The sequence below is a fragment of the Plecotus auritus genome (genome assembly GCF_963455305.1).
Source record: "Plecotus auritus genome assembly, chromosome: 3".
NCBI classification, from domain to species: Eukaryota; Metazoa; Chordata; class Mammalia; order Chiroptera; family Vespertilionidae; genus Plecotus; species Plecotus auritus.
This window is the reverse complement of record NC_137772.1, coordinates 222046213-222064002: the sequence shown is the minus strand read 5'-3', so window position 1 is coordinate 222064002 and position 17790 is coordinate 222046213. Positions and strand designations below refer to the sequence as shown.

The 17790-nt window shown below is 40.4% G+C and overlaps 1 protein-coding gene across 4 annotated transcripts in view; it reads right to left on the bottom strand.

Moving 5' to 3' along the window:
- Nucleotides 1–17790, bottom strand: part of TNRC6B (trinucleotide repeat containing adaptor 6B) — a 202723-nt gene that overhangs the window by 19132 nt on the left and 165801 nt on the right. For all 4 annotated transcript variants that reach the window (XM_080659686.1, XM_080659688.1, XM_080659687.1 and 1 more), the window contains 4 exons: nt 14900–15025; nt 4504–4635; nt 4218–4319; nt 3860–4040 (listed from right to left, as the gene is read on the bottom strand). In XM_080659686.1, coding sequence (XP_080515812.1) covers nt 3860–4040; nt 4218–4319; nt 4504–4635; nt 14900–15025 — 541 coding nt within the window. The remainder of the gene's footprint in view (nt 1–3859; nt 4041–4217; nt 4320–4503; nt 4636–14899; nt 15026–17790) is intronic.

Genomic DNA, 17790 nt, shown 5'->3' with positions numbered 1-17790 from the left:
TGTACCTTGGTTGCGGGAGGTGTGTATCAGGAGGCAGCTGATCGATGTTTCTCTCTCATCGATGTTTCTAAATCTCTATCCCTCTCCCTTCCTCTATGTAAAAACTCAATAAAATATATTTTAAAAAAATGAGATCAAGCCGAAACCGGTTTGGCTCAGTGGATAGAGCGTCGGCCTGCGGACTGAAGGGTCCCGGGTTCGATTCCGGTCAAGGGCATGTACCTTGGTTGCGGGCACATCCCCAGTGGGAGGTGTGCAGGAGGCAGCTGATCGATGTTTCTCTCTCATCGATGTTTCTAACTCTCTATCCCTCTCCTTTCCTCTCTGTGAAATATCAATAAAATAGATTTAAAAAAAAAAAAAAAAAATGAGATCAAATTCATGCTACTTTATGCCTATTTTTACAAATTTTTGTACACATAAAGCACCAATAAATTTTATATGAATAAGCAAATTGGAAAAGAAGAAGTCTTGGTATAACATCACTTCTCTTTTTTTAAATAACATCACTTACTTCTTTGAATTCTTTTTAAAGTATATTTCTCCCCTTCCCCACCCCAGGGTTTGATAACATATATACTAAAACATAACTTTTAGATAGGTCATTATCAACTGACAATTTAATTTTTCAATTTTGCTATAAGCAGAGAATTTTAAAAAAATCTATTTTGCAGAAACAATCAATTAAAAATTAGTTAAGCCGTCAAAAGTCATTTTAACTTTTTAATTTTGAGAAAATACACCAAAAGAAGCTTTATCAAGACTTAAGATACTTTTAATTATTCCTGCTACTTTTACCCACAGGTTATCTTTTTTAGGTTGATACACTCAGCATTAGAAAGATTAAAATACTATTCATTTTGTTACATCTTTGCCATATAATCTTTTTTGAAAAAAAAATTTAATCTCTGTATAAGCCTGAAATATATTTTTATCAAAATTTATAGCTACAGATTTATTCAAAACAGGCAGCCAAATCAGACTTACTTTGAGTCTCAAAATATATTTTTCAATATATAAGTATTTAAATTTAAATAAATAATGTAATGTAGTTTACATTAAGAAAAATTATACAAAATGTATCCTGTAAGGAAGATTGAAACTGGTCAGATTACAATTAATATGATAAAGTCCTAATAAAATTAATTTAGCTATCTATATATATAAAAGCCAAGCGACTGAAACAACTGGAATGACCGGTCGCTATGATGCGCACTGCGGCCTGCCAACCGTCCTGATGGGGGGGTGGGGCTGGCCGCCAACCTCCTGCGGCCCCTCCCTTTGGCCATTTCAGTCCTGATTGTTCCGATGGGGGTGGGCCGGCTGGACCCCACACGTGCACGAATTCATGCACTGGGCCTCTAGTTGTTTAATAAGTTATCAAATGTAAACAGGTTAATAAGTCAGTATGTTCTTGCTCCTCGCTTCAATAGGATTTCAATACATAGTTAAATGTATAAGTTACTTATGAAACAGGAATATGATATAAAACAAACTTTTTTTTATAAATGCACATGTGTGTGTATATTGAACTCTGATCCTTTAGCCATTAGGAATAGTTAAGACAAAAACAATAATCACAAATAACACCATTAATCTAACAAGGCATCATGATAAAATTTTTCAATATTCTTAATAAATAAGAAAGGTGTATGTGCTTAAAACAGATTCAAAGTCAAAGTATAATTTTACTTTTTAATAGGAGGCAGAAAATATTAAAGCTGTTCTAAAGACTGATTGTCACTGAGCTAAATACATCATGATTTAGGTCTTACTAATATATACCCAGACTAAGAAAATCATGTAATAAAGTTTATCCACAGGCTTTACCTAATGCATTGTGAAAACACGTGTTTTTTAAAAAAATATTTTTACTGATTTTTAGAGAGAGACGAAGGGAGAGGGAGAGAGAAGAGGGAGAGAGAGAAACATCAATGTGAGAGAAATATTGCTTGGCTGCCTCTTCCACACCCCCAACCTAGGATCGAGCCTGCAACCTGGGCATGTGTCCTGACCTGGAATCGAATCAGAAACCTGTTGGTGCACAGGACAGTGCCCAACCCATTGAACCACAAAGGCCAGGCTGAAAACGTGTTTTAAGAGTACTGTCAGTAACCTGTATGTTCAAGCTGTTTGAAGGTGCCTTTCTTTCAACTTGAGACATGCTCTAGGGATGAATACTGAGAAGATCTGAAAAGAACCATGTCACTTAAATATGTGGAAAAGCTGCTTGCACTTCGCAAATGCTCTTTGCTTTGAATTGCCTGGACTCTACTTTGAGAACTACGTATTCTTTGATAAAAAGAAATGGAAGCAAAGTTGTCCTGCTTTATTACAGCATACGGCAGGGGTGGGGAAAGTCCAGCCTGTGGAATCATTTGGTCTGACTCTGCCAAGGCATTAGGGGTGAGTTAATTAAATGTTTGACCAAATATAGCAGTCTAATTTTTAAGTTGATAATTTTGTATGGCCTGCGAATGATGTTATAAATATCCAAATGGTCCTTGGCAGAAAAAAAGGTTCCCTACCCCTGGCATATGGTGTCTAAATTCAGAACTCAACACATACCGAAACACCCAGGTTCTTATGTCAAGCTTCAGCCTTAACAGAAATCATGATGAAGCAGCAGACTGGAAACCCAGGAGATAATGACACCTTCACTAGTTATTATGGGAGGCTTCCTCCTTGCTGGTAACCGGTGTTCTATACTCAGATGAGCATGCCCTAGTAAGATATGGGATGGTGGAGAGTCTGCCCTTCTGTGTCAAGTGGTAGAAAGGATATATAGAATTTAAGTCAGTTCTCAGGTGGGTCATTTTTAAGAAAGAGTATAATTGAGACTGGCCAGTGTTGCTAGTGGTTGAGCGTTACCCCATGAACCAGGAAGTCCCGGTTCAATTCCTGGTCAGGGCACACACCTAGGCTGGATCCCCAGTAGCGGGTGTGCAGGAGGCAGCCAATAGATGATTCTCTCTCATCACTGATGTTTCTCTCTCTCTCTCTTCCCCTCTCCCTTCCTCTCTCTGAAAGAAATAAAAACATATATAAGTAGGTGCCTCACAGACTAGAGCACGGAGAGCAAGGTCACTTGTCCAGGGTCACCCTGCCACCTAGGAGCATGGATTTCAGGTTTCCCTGCTTTTGAGTTTGCATAGTAGAGTACCTTCTTTACCAAGATAAAATCTAAATGTGAGTCTGAGAAGAAATCCGCTGTGGTGTGTGCTACGTTTTTAATTTTTGAAATTTATTTTTAAATCACTGTTGCCTCACTGATTGGATTCTGCTTACAACATGTTCCTCAGTTCTGAAAGAGCTACGATTTGCCTGCCAAGAAATTCTTTATGAATGTCAAAGGTGTAACCTTACTTGTGCTAATTCTATTTAAATCAGATGAAATACAAATATCAGAAGAATTTTATCAGTTTGCCTTATAAATTTAATTTTAGTTCTCTATTTTTTCAAGAGAAGGTAATTTTATCAGTCAAGTTAAACACCTCAACTTGTATATATTTTAACATGTTATAACCTCAGGTACCTGTAGCACTCACAGCATATACAAACATTTAAACCAGTTTTTAAAAATTCCTACTTCTGGGGAAGGAGACTGCCATTTATCCATATAATAAGACTGCTTTTTGGTCAGAAGTTGGAGCCCTGTCTTTGCTATTTACTCACTGTGTGGTAAGCTTCTGAAACCTACAGAAACTCTCAGATGTTGATAACTCAGATACCTCTCATCCGTAAGACAGAGATAAGACTATACACACTTTGCATGGCTGTTATGAAAACAGAGGGTAATGTAGGTTCAATCCTTACCACAGGCTTAAAAAAAAGGTAATTCTCATCACTAACAACTTACCGGAACCATATCCAGGTATTGGCCCTTTGGTTTGAAGGTCTGGGAGCCCCACATTCAGAGTGTTGGGTACCATGTTGTCCAGATGTGGCTTGGGCCCGACGGGATGAGACGGGGAATGCTTCATGCTCGGCTGCCTCTGCTGCTGCTGCTGCTGTTGCAGTGCACTCACCATTCGAGCCAGCTGGAGGCGGGCAGTCCAGAGCAAGGAGGCCCAAGGGAGAAGAGACACACGGTAAGGCAATGTCCCGAACTTCACAGGAAAAGATGACATATGATTCGTTTTTGCTATCAAAGAGGTTTCGTAGAAATGCACTCCTTACAAAAAGCACTAGAGAGGGACCCTTGCAATCCCATGTACCTGCTGCTCTTGCTGCTGGCGCACAGCTTGAGAAATCTTTCTCTGGTTCTGTAACAACTGCTGCTGTTGCTGCTGCTGCTGCTGCAAGAGAAGCTGACATGCCTACAGGGAAGAAAGAGAGAGGCCCTAAGCTTCCTGAATCAAGGGTCCACGAGGAAAGTACCACCAAGTTCTTGGTCTATTGGTCTTTTTTACCCCCAAGATGAGCGCACATAAAATGTAGCAAATCAAGTTAAAGAAAAAGTACATAGCCCTTTTACTTACAGGAGGAAAATCTGCTACTTACCAACTGAAACTGGGGAATCTGTGGAAGCTGGCTCAGCATGGCAATTTGTTGAGGAGATAACTGGGGCCCCACATTGAAAAGACCTGGATTCAGGCCACTGTTGGGAAACTGCTTGAGCACTGAGGCAGAAACCTAGCCAAAAACATAATAAAAAGAACAAAAAAGTTGAACTGTCAGAATTTATCAAAATGAATTATTCTTGCGTGGAAATAATCTTAATAGATCTAAAACAAGAGTCAATTTTTTCCTTGAAAAATATTACATGATTGGGAAAATTACATCAAAGAGTTAACAATGGTTATCTGAGTGGTGATAGTGTATGAGCTTTTAAATTCTTTTATTAGACTTTGCAATTTTTTTACAACAAAAATGATAAACTTTACAATCAGAAAAACATCGGCAAGATCAGAAAATTTTAATGACAATATGACGTTTGTCTGAGAAATTATTACTCAAAATGTGCCATAAAACAAAATATATCAAACCGTATAAAGCTACTTAATAAATGCTTGAAAGAAAATATTTGTTATACAAATAAAAACATATATCAACTTATAAAGAAAAGACACTGACTGGCTCAGCTGGTTCCTCCTCCATGGTTCTCAGGAGTGAGCTAGGCTAGGCTGCAGGAACCTCCAGGGGTAGACACAGGACTCCCTCCTGTATTCGGACTGCTCATTTAAGGTGTTTTATCTGACTGGAACTGAGTTTCTCTGCACATTCTTTCACTGAACCCACTGAATCAGCTGGTGCCAAGGACAACAAACTTAATCCCTCTTCCATGAGCGGCAAGAAGCACCACTGGTCAAGAGTTTATTTAGTTCTGGAGGCAGGCTGCATAGGTCTGCCATTTCTGAGGCGTGTGACTCAGGGCAAGTTACTTATTTAACCTTTCCGAGCTTCATTTTCCTTACCTCCAAAATTGGAATAATAATATTAACTTCAGTGATTGCTTGAGAATTTTATGAGTTAATCCATGTCAAGTGCTTAGAAATGCACCCCATATATGCTCTTATTCTTCAGGATGGTTTTTCAATGTCTAGAGACAATGATTACAGTTCTCTTGTGTCTCATCTTTAGGCTAAATGTGTTTTGTTTGTTTTTTTTCCCCACTTGTATCTCATTCAATTTCTCAGTGCAGAGCCCACAACAGAAAGCCATTTCCTAGAATAGTCTAGTACTCAGTAGACCTGGCCACCACTAACCCTTCTGTTAAAAGCCATGCTTTTGTTAACGATGCCTAAGATCTCAGTTTCTCTGATGATTGCATATATAAGCTTATTGTCAATTAAAATCTCAATATTTAAAAATAAAATTTACAATATTGTAATATGTTTTGCTCCCCTATATAATATTTAAGCAGCTAGGTTTTGAAATTTTATTAATTTACTGGAGTCCTGGTGCATGAAAATTCATGAACTGGAGGGGGTTCCCTCAGCCTGGCCTACCCCCTCTCACAGTCCGGGAGCCCTCAGGGGTGGGAGGCGACCCAGCGATCAGGGGAAGGCAACACCCCAATCACACCTCTGCTGCTGCCACTGCCAGCAGCATAAGCCTTGGGCGGCTGGGCAGCCGCCATCCAAGGCTTGCCTGTGCCTCGGGCTGGCCCTGAGCGGCTGGGGGACTGGGGGACTCTGGAGGCAGGCGCGCGGAGTGGCCGGACACGCCTGGGAGTGGGCCGGGCTGTGCTGCACGCCTGCCGCCCCGGTGGGGCTGAGGGGACTGGGTGCCACCATCTTGTGGCTGCGGGTGCCGCCATCTTTGAGGGCGTGGCAGTCAATTAGCATATTCCCTCCTTATTAGCTGTGGGTGCTGCCATCTTTGTGAGGGTGTGATGGTTAGTTAGCATATTCCCTCTTTATTAGATAGGATGATTTGATCTTAGGACCTTACATTTATCTTTATGTGCATGGCACATAGTAGATGCTTGATAAATACCTATTAAGTGAACACTCTATTTTAACTTATTAAGAGTCACTCCATCAAATTATTTTCTGTCTTATTATTCTACTTACTAGAGGCCCAGTGCACGAAATTTGTGCATGGGTAGAGTCCCTAGTGGCTGCCGGCTGCCAGCTGGGGCCTTCCTTCGCTCCATGTGGCCCCCTGGTGGTCAGTGCACGTCATAGCGAACTCCTGGTGAGTTGAACTCCAGAGGGGACACTTTGCATATTAGGCTTTTATGTATATAGATTCCCAGTTTTTGTTTCCCTATCTGATCATCGATGAGAATGTTGAACTTGACAGAGCTAAGGATAATCTAGCAACAAAAACTGGCAACAAAAACTCCTTTCCAACCTGAAACTGATCAGCTTGGGAATAGTCAGTCAGTCATTTACTAATCCACACAACTGTTTCAGCATTTAGCCTACATTTTTCTACCTTGTCTGAAACAAAGAGATAGCTTGTCAATTGGCTGGTCAAAATAGAGATCCAACTGTATCATTCTTATAATCCAAGATTTTTTTTTTTTTTTACCAATCAAAGAAGAAAATGAGTTAAATCAAAACTTGTTAGTGAGTTAAATCAAAACTTGTTAGTAAGCTATGATTCTTTCTTTTTTTAAACAAATATTTTTACTGATTTTGGAGAGAGGGATCGGGAGAGAGAGGTGGGGGTGGTGGCGGTGAGAGAGAAACATTGACATTAGAGAGTAACATCAATTGGTTGATTCCCAAATGCACTCCAACCAGGGTTTGAACCCACAATGTAGGTATGTGCTCTGACTGGGACCCGCAATCATTTTGGTACATGGATGGATGACAACCAACTGAGCCACCTGGCTGGGCTCTTTTTATCTTTTTAAATGTGGCTACTAAAACCTTCACATTACATTATGTGGCTCACTTATATTTCTCTTGGACAGTGCTATTCTCGACCACTGTTTCTAACTTCTTTTCCAAGCAAGGCTTTTTTCTATGATTCATGGGAAATCCCCTCCACTTGTTTCCCAATCTACTGGCCTCCAAAATAAAAAGCCATTGTCTGAACTTTCATTTCTCCCCACTTCTTCAGTCAGTTTTAAAAGTTCTACTGAACAAATCAGCTAGTCTCCTGATCAACGCATTTCTCTTGAGAATGTATGCCTTCCCTTGCCAAGAGACTATTACTTCCTCCCCTTACTATTCCTACTACTCAAAATTAGCAAAAGAAACTACCATTCCAAGTAAACATGCCCATGGCATTGCAGTAACCTAAAGAAATTCATCCTAGGAGAGAAATATAAGAATATCCATAACAACACTGCCCATAATAGCAAAAATCTGGAAACAGCCCAAATGTCTACTGATAGAATTGGTAAATATATGATGGTGTATTCATGCCATGAAATACTATATGAAGTGCAACTGCTCAAATCAACGTGGGAAAATCTCAGAAACATTGCCAAGTAAAAATAGTCAGAGAAAGCTATACGCTGTATGGTTTCATTACATAAAGTGCAAAAAAGGCAAAATGAAACAATATATTGTTTAAGGATGGACAGACACAAAGACTACAAAGTAAAGAAACGCTAACACAAGATCATTTTATAATTTAATTTAAATGCCAGCATCTCACAGGTTTCACAAGTTGGCAGTTACAAGGACTATAAAAGTTACACTTTGAGGACTTGCTATCTAGCTTTGCTCAACCGTTCCCTTCTTCAGATTGCACGTGTACAGCCCTTCTCTGATGATACAGAAGGACCAGAGAGAAGCATGACTAGCTCCTGGCAAGTGGCTATTTGTACCTGGGTTGCAGAGTAATTAAAGTGCAGGTCTGCACATTCCCATAGCAGGGAGTTAATTACTCTGGCTTGAAAGCCATCAATTTCTAGCTGGGTTGGAGAAAGTGAAGATCTAGTTGGAGCCAATATGGCAGCAAACGAAGCACTGCAGGTGCAAAATGACAGCAATTTAAAAGCAAGACAAAAGCTTGCTAGAATATGTTACTTGCTGAATATCTAAGGTAGAAAAACCCAAGGCCTGGAACATTTGTAGTAACAAATCGTAAAGATTAGTTTCAATGTCTTCTTTCTATGTGTACATTAAATACTGACTGCCCTTATGTTAATCACATTTTGCTAAATAAACAAATTTCAAAAATGTAGGAGAACACAAGTATTTTTATTTTCCAAGTAGAACACATACTTTGGTCATAACGAAATTTGCAGCCTTAACTACGTCTCCTAGATGAATTTAATTGTGCTTTCCTAACAATTCCATTTCCTAAATCATTCAGAAATGCATCTTCCCATGACTTGACATAAATTTACTGAGCTCAATCAAAATCCATGCTCAGGGGAGAGAGAGTAACAGTGGGTGGTGGTGGCCTGAGAAAGCCCCTCTGATAAGGGGGCACTGAAGCACAGATCCAAAGGAAATAAAGATGAAGTCATGTGACAATCTGGGAGATCGATCCAGGAACATGCTCAGTGTGCTGGGGCCTGCTGGAAGGAGAGGCCTGAACAAATGGGCGTGGCAGATAGAGGTGGGGATATCACCAAGAGCCTAAAGACCCCAGTTAAGAGTTGGCTTTGTGTTCTTAGTGAGAGAGAGCAATAAGAGGACTGATACCCAGTTGAATAGTAACTTGATTTACCTTAACTTTCTACATTGATATAAACGTTCTATATCTGTACTGTCCATATAGTAGCCACTGACTAGTGGTGGCTATTTAAATTAATTAAAATTAAAAATTTAGTTCTTGCATTTGACTAGTCTTATTTCAAGTGCTCAGGTGGCTAATGGCTGCATCACACAGCGCAGTTTTAGAAGTCAGGAGGCCATTTCTAGGAGAGAAATGGCGGTGACTTGGCCACGGGTCATATTAGAGGAAGTGGTAAGAATTGGTCACATTCTGGATAAAGTTGTGAGGGAAGGATTTGTTGACGGACTGGATGTGCACTGTGAGAAGATGGACAATTAGGTCTCAGGTCTGTGACCTGAACACTTGCAGAATGAGAGTACCGTTTACTTGGAGGAAGAGGATGTTTTTGAGGGGAGTGTGGGGTGAAGTCAGAAGCTCTGTTTTGGACATGTTAATCTGAGATGCCAAAGACATCCTAATAGAGAGCCCCAGAAGTCTGTGGAGTTAAGAAGAGGGATCTATGCTAAAGACACAATTTTGGAACTCGTAAGTATTTCAAGCCATTCCACTGGGTGAGATCACCTAGCAGTCACTGTAGATGGTGAAAGGAGGTTCGAAGTTTGAGAAAGGGGCACTCTGATGTTTAAAGGTTAAAGAGTGAGAAGAAACTTATAAAGGAGATGGAGAAGAGGTAGCTGGAGAACCAATATAGAAGGAGTCTGAAAGCCAAATGAATTAAGTGTTTCAAAAAAGGAGGGAGTGCTCTGAGTTCCAGTGCTGGGGCAGCAACTTGGAAGGCACCAGGAATATACGGGGAGGAAATGAAGTGTCTGGCATTGGGAGAGGGCTGGTGGGGCAGCTTTCTCCCAGACAGAAATGCTGGCAGAGGCCACATTTCTCTTTCCAAGCCCTTCCCGCAAAGAGCTAGTAGGTGGGTGCCATATCTGAGCCTCCTCAACCTGGCTATCACTGTTTGCTCTGCCCTGGTGATTCCCTGAGACACCACCCCATCAATTTGCTGAGCCCACCCACACTATTTCCAGTGGCTTTTGCATTTGAATGGCCTGTCTTGGCTCATGCTTCAGACTTTCCTAAAACCTCTCAAACAAGCAGCATCTCACTTTAGCGTGCCCCGTACCTCTAAGTGGCCCCAATCCTGGCACTAGGGCAGCAAGCCTTGGTTTGCAGCTTGGCCTTTACTGGGTACCTCCAAGTCTAGCACAGGTAGCAGCCATCTGCAGATCACTTTGTAGCTCAGGCCAAGTGGCCCCTGGCAGAACATAGGTTGTGGATAACCTTGGCTTATGCCTTCTGGGAGGCCCCAGACCCACAGTACCTGGGGAAAAGCTTCAGACCACGATGAAGCACCACCTCCGAACCACCTCCACAAGCGACACACTCAAGGGGTGGACTCAGCAGGCACCAGAGCCCGGCTGAAGTAAGTCCTGCTCTGTGGGGTGGGCTCTTGCACAGATGATCCCATTGATGTGCCAACAGCAATCAAGGTTCAACTACAACAGGAGAGTGTACAAAGCTCACACAGTGGGGGGGTGGAGGGGGAAGAACTTGGAGTGCCCAGCTCAGATGACAGGGAGGCTGTGCCACTGGACCCTACAGGACACCTACTACATTAGGCCACTTTACCAAGCCCAGGAAGTGTAGCAACTCTGCTGAATATATAGAAACAAACACAGGGAAGCTGCCAAAATGAGGAGATAAAGACACATGTCCCAAAAGAAAGAACAGAACAAAACTCCAGAAAAAGAACTAAATAAAAATGGAGATAAGCAATGTACTAGATGCAGAGTCCAAAACATTGGTTATAAGGATGCTCAATGAACTTAGTAGATGAACTTGAGAGAACAAGATGAACTCAGAGGCCCACACCAAGACACATCATAATTAAAATACATAGGTTAAAGACTAAGAGAGAATCTTAAAAGCATCAAGAGAAAAGCAGTTAGTTACCTACAAGGGAGCTCACATTAGACTGTAAGTTGATTTTTTAACAGAAACTTTGCAGGACAGAAGGGATTGGCAAAAAATATTCAAAATGATGAAAAGGACCTACAACCAAGATTACTCTACTCAGCAAAGCTACCATTTAGAATTGAAGGACATATAAAGAGCTTATCCCCCCCCCAAAAAAAAATAGCTAAAGAAGTTTATTACCACCAAACCAGTAGTACATGAAATGTTAAGGGGTCTTCTGTAGGAAGAAGAAAAAAGATAAAGATATAAACAATAAAATGGCAGTAAGTACATATCTATCAACAACTGAATCTAAAAAACAAACAATCAGAACAGAAACAGACTTATAGATACAGAAAACGATTTGGGGGAGGATAGGGGATTAGGTGAAAAGGGTGAAGGGATTAAGCAATACAAATTGGAAGTAACAGAACGGTCATGGGAATGTAAAGTACAGCATAGGGAATATTTATAATAATAAAAGCGTATTATGCTAATTAACCTGATGACCCCTGCCGCCGTGCTGTGGTGGGCGAGGACCAAGGCAGCCACCATGGCGGCGGGGGCCAAGCCCCTTGCATGAATTTTGGGCACTGGGCTTCTAGCAGTCAATAATATTCTAATAACTATGTATGGTGTCAGATGGGTACAAGATCTATTGGGATGATCACTTAGTAAGTTATATAATGTCTAATCACTGGGGTGTACACCTAAAACTAACATAATATTGTATGTCAACTGTAATTGAAAAATAAAAAATGATTTAAAATATAAATAAAAATGACTTCCCAAGTTAAGCCCCTTTTTGCTAGCATACATACTTGGTTGAGTCCCTAGTACAAAGTGCTATGCCCTTCTTTCCTTAATAACACTGAATATTCCCCAGAGAAAAGTATCTCCGGCTATTGCTACCTACTTATTTCATGCTTGATGTCAGGTGAGGTACATCAGGACATTGTATTAAATTTAGAGCACAGGCCGAAACCGGTTTGGCTCAGTGGATAGAGCGTCGGCCTGCGGACTGAAGGGTCCCGGGTTCGATTCCGGTCAAGGGCATGTACCTTGGCTGCAGGCACATCCCCAGTGGGGGGTGTGCAGGAGGCAGCTGATCGATGTTTCTCTCTCATCGATGTTTCTAGCTTTCTATCCCTCTCCCTTCCTCTCTGTAAAAATATCAATAAAATATATTTAAAAAAAAAAAAAATTTAGAGCACAGAATATTATTTCTGTTGAAGAGTGAGCAAAGATGGTAATGAGAAATAAAGGCAATTAAAAAAATTTCTTTTATTTATTTTTCTTTTTATTATTATTTTATATTTTTTATTGATTTCAGAGAAGAAGGGATAGAGAGAAACATCAATGACGAGAGAGAATCATTGATCGGCCGCCTCCCGCACGCCCCCCACTGGCGACCGAGTCTACAACCCAGGCACATGCCCTTGACTGGAACCGAATCTGGGACCCCTCAGTCTGCAGGCCAACGCTCTATCCACTGAGCCATACCAGCCAGGGCAATAAAGGCAATTTTTATTGTGACTGGACAGAGAGTAAATGTTTACTTGCCGTTTATTATTTTGGAAAATAAGACAAGAGATAAATAAGAAATTATAATAAAAATAAACAATTTAACAGTAAAAAAAAAAAAAAAAAAAGAGGGAGTGACCGACTGTGTCAAATGCTGCTGATACACTGAATAAGAAGAAACTAGAGAATAGACCATTGTATTCTACAACACAAAGATCCTTGGTGACCTTCACAAGAAGGTTTTAATTCCCACTGCCACTGAACTCCTGGACTAGCCTCGTGACTGATCTCCTTTGCTCTAATAATTCTGCCATTCAAACATGTCCTCTATGTTGTTACTGTCAGTGTTAACTTTCTAAAACATAAATTTTCCTACACTGTCACTCGGCTAAGTAAATCTTGCCCAATAGTATATGATCTATAGCAGTTGCAGCCAAACTTTAGGGTACACATCAAAATCACCTGGGGGTAAATAGGTTCCAATACCCAAGATTCTGTCTCAGTATCTATCCTGGGGGAGACCTAGGAACTCAAATATTTTTTAAGGAATAGCCCAAATAATGGTTATAAACCATGCAGACCAAGGACAAAGTCTAAACTCCTTAGCAATGCAAAGTTTTTCCAAATTTGGTTCCAAACTTCCTGATTAGCTTCTTCCTATTCTACTCTAGACGGCAACTATATGCTTCCACAAGCTCAAACTAATCATTCAAATTAAATGCATTTCCCTGAACGTGCCATTTTCTTCCAGATATTCCTGTCTTTTACACAAGCTGCTCCTGCTGCTTAGAAGGCACCATTAATCTGGCTGTGCCCAGCAAACTGTGACTCATGCTTCAAGAACCAGCTTAAATGTCACTGCTAGTGTGAGGCCTTGTCCAACTCCCCAAACTCTGTTAAGCATTTCTATACAACATTTATCACACTTTCTGCCTACTCTTCAACTCCAGGAGGCAGAGATGTGCATTGTCAACACACTATCTGGCACACTGCAGATATTCACTAACCATGAATGACTGCTGATCCGATACTAAGGCATACTAGAAAGTGCTCCAAGGATTAAGATACTGTCACCGCAAGTACTGGGGAAGTCAGGGACAGATTTGTCTGGAGGACACACCATTGTATGCGACATGAAGTATGACTGGAACTTAGGAGAGCATAAAGGGGATGAGAGACACTCAGAGGGGGCCACACAATGAACATTTCTTCCTCTACTAAGATAGATACGGATTTAATGGCAAAAACAGGATTTGAAATCTATAGATTATGGTTTCAGATAAACATTTTAAGCTTTAGTCTTGAAAGACATTTCAAAAAACTAAACAAAATCCGACCTTTTACAACCAGTTTGCTGGATCTAATAATTGCCTCACCCTCCCTTTTTTTAAAAAAATATATTTTATTGATATTTCACAGAGAGGAAGGGAGAGGGATAGAGAGCTAGAAACATCGATGAGAGAGAAACATCGATCAGCTGCCTCCTGCACACCTCCCACTGGGGATGTGCCCGCAACCAAGGTACATGCCCTTGACCGGAATCGAACCCGGGACCCTTCAGTCCGCAGGCTGACGCTCTATCCACTGAGCCAAACCGGTTTCGGCTGCCTCACCCCTTTTTGTAGGATGGGACTCAAAGCTCTTGCTCTAACTTAGTTCATTAAAGTAACATTCTAGGGAGACTAAGGTCACACACTGAACCCTTACACAAGCTTATCAGCTTTTACTTGTTCCTGAGAGGTATCAGGGACAGAATGTGGTAGATTGGCACAAATCTCTCACCTGTACCCCCCAAAAAACTTACTCCCTATCTCCTATTAAGAAATGGACCCAGAAAGTTCCCATGGTTCCCAGAGACTGCCTTACAGAGCTGCTCCAGGAACAAGTCTCTGCGACTTCTTTAGTTCTAAAACTCCCCCCAGAGCACCTAGTCTGTATTTTAGCAGATAGCGCCTCAAAACTTTGCAGAAAAATCAGAATCTGGCAATTTTCTGGTTCATCTGTGGGTGAATCCTTGAGGGCAACCCACTTCTGAATACTGACACAACAGAATTTATAAAGCAGTTTTAATCATATATAATTAAAAAACCAATACAGTATTAGAAAAATATATGATGTAAAAGAAACATAACCATAATGCTTTTCATGCAAAAACATCTACTTTGTATGTACAATACAATAAAAAAGATTGATATTTTGTTTTAAAAATCTTGATCTTTGGTATTTGGATTTTTCAAATTTAAGACTACTATTATTCCCTTTATGCCCACAAAACCAGTCAACCACACGAATGGGATTTACTTTTGAATTGTGGAAACACACAACTGCTTACCTGGGGGGAAATAAACTGGGGAGGCACTTGCGCCCGGAGACTAGGAGAAGAATTTAGTGGCTGCACTGGTGTGTGCATACCTCTCGATTGTGCTGTGCTATTTCCAAACAAACCATGATTGCCACCCTGCAAACATAATGCAACAGTAAGGCTTTTTGTTAATATAAGAACATGCAAATAAGAAACAGTCCAGATTTTCTATCCCTCAGAAGAATCATATCTTATTTTCCATTGAATCACAGAATTTTATACCTGAAAAGTTCCTGATCTTGGAATGCTCAGGAATATTATTCAAACTCAATCATAGCCATATCATTACCACCCCGTAATCCGATTAACTCCATAAACCAAAAGGGTTAAATTTAGTCAAATGTTAGAAAAGGCACTCATTTCATTCTTTTTTTTTTTTTTTGTATTGAAAGGCACAGGCCATATAAGATTTATTTCAACTTTCTTTAAGATTGAGTTTACCATATTTATTCTCAAGCCTTATAAATTAAGATCCATCTTGAAAGGCAACTGAGTAAAAATGCAGGCTTACGAATAATATTACTGTGAAACAACACATGATATTAGTTCTCTGGTTAGTTCAATCATAAAATCAGTGCCAACCAATTATGAGCCCAGCCCAGTTCCATGAGAACCCTACTCCAGATCTGAATACCCTTCCCTGTCTTGGGTCTGCTTGGTCCCTTCTTTGCTAGATGAGACCATAATTATGAATCAATCATAGATCGAGATGAAAAGAACGGGGATAAGAGAAAAATCTTTACAGGGACACCAAAACAAACGTTACTCACCTGTAACTTCCCGTTCAAATGTACAACTCTTAGTCTAGTTAATAAAGAAACTTAACTGCCTGGTTTCTGGAGGACCAACTCACTGGAGCACTTTAAGACTATTCCAAAATGCTATAGAAAGCGGGGCTGTGTGGCCCTTCCTTTCTGAGAAAAGTCCTTCAGCAAAGACACCACACACCATACTTGACACTGTGTTCCCTCTGAATGAGGCAGCTTTCTACACCACCTTCACTTGGCCTCTTCAAGGCCCAGCTCAGGGGTCGTCCTCACTAAGAAAGTTTTCCCCCAAACCTTCTTCCTCATTCCACATTCAAATTAACTAAGCCCACCTCTATGTCCTCAAAACACTTTAAAACTCTCTGATAATGTCCATCATCAAATTACATTTTAGTTATTTTTCATTCGGTCTTCCCATCACATGTCCTTCTTTGTATTCCCAAAGCTCAATAAAGCCCTGGTCTGTAGGATGAGTACATCATTTGCAAACATCCATGACCCACCAATTTCGTCTAGTTGAAGATGTCCCACTGAACATCATCAGTGAAGACAGCTATACCATTGCTTATACCAAGCATGTGTACAATGAACCGAAGGAACCACCGTCATCTTATCCCTGAAATCGTGGGGATAAGGTATTTTAAAAAATTTTGTAATGGCATTAAGTTCTAGAATACTAAAGACATTTTGATGGCTTAATGATTTAAAACAGATTAAGAGAATGCTACAAGGAAATTAATAAACTTGAAAGCACTGAAAAATAAAAATGATTATGAACATAAAGTAGAAATGGCAATAAAAAATCTGTGTCTATCTAAAAAGAAAATCAAAGATTCACCATAAATTTTAAATCTCCCAAAGAATTGTTTAAACAAGAAAATACTAATTCTAAAAACTTGAATATCTCTTTTTCTCCTGTCTTAATAATCAAAGTGTCACCATAAGGTGAAATGACTCAGCTCTAACTTTTCTGTGGCCATGGTAGTAGTCAATAGCTTAGCTACTAATCATTCCTAGAAAAACAGGAAGCATTTATTTTGCTAAGAATATTCTGCAAGGTCAGGATGGCTGAGTGATCTAAGGTGCCGAGTGGTCTAGCAGCGGTCACTTTCTGGTGGTCTGCGAGGTCTGAAAGGTTGGCAACCGCTGGTCTGAGGAATATTTTGCTAAGACTGTTCTCACTGACATTTACTATCAAACTAATAATCTTGTATTACATGTTAATTATTCATATGGACTGGTCCCTGAATGGTGGGGTTTCTGGTAGCTAAAGTCCTTGCCATATTCCATGTTTTAGTAAGTCCAAAGCTGCTTTGTGAGGGTCATTTTAAATTTTAATCTCTTTTGGTAAGAAGTATTAAAAGGAACTTGCTGCCCTAGCTGGTCTGGCTCAGTGGATAGTGTCCGCCTGCGGACTGAAGGGCCCGGGGTTGGATTCCAGTCAAGGGCATATGCCTGGGTTGCGGGCTTGATCCCCAGTAGGGGGTGTGCAGGAGGCAGCCGATCAATGATTCTTTCTCATCATTGATGTTTCTATCTCTCCCTTCCTCTCTGAAATCAATAAAAATACATTTAAAAAAAAGGAACTTGCTATTTTTAGTTTTTGTAAAATCAAGCCCTCCTTTCTATGCCTAGTAGACAGATTCTACCTCACTTCCACCGAAGATTTTAGGTTTTCATTATCAAATGTCTCTAAAGCTACACCAAGCCGTTTGATATATCTGATGTGGTCACTATTATAGAGAAGTCAACAGTATTCTATCAAAAAATATCTTCTCGCCCTAACCGGTTTGGCTCAGTGGATAGAGTGTCGGCCTGCGGACTGGAAGGTCCCAGGTTCAATTCCGGTCAAGGGCATGTACCTGGGTTGCGGGCACATCCCCAGTGGGGAGTGTGCAGGAGGCAGCTGATCGATGTTTCTAACTCTCTATCCCTTCCCCTTCCTCTCTGTAAAAAAATCAATAAAATATATTTTTTAAAAAAATACCTTCTCTATTTTTTTCCTCTGTATTTTTTTATATGAAATGTTGGCTTTACAAGCTAGTCAATTTTCTTAGCTCAGAAGTAGCTATTGTGCCCAGCAATGTATTTAGT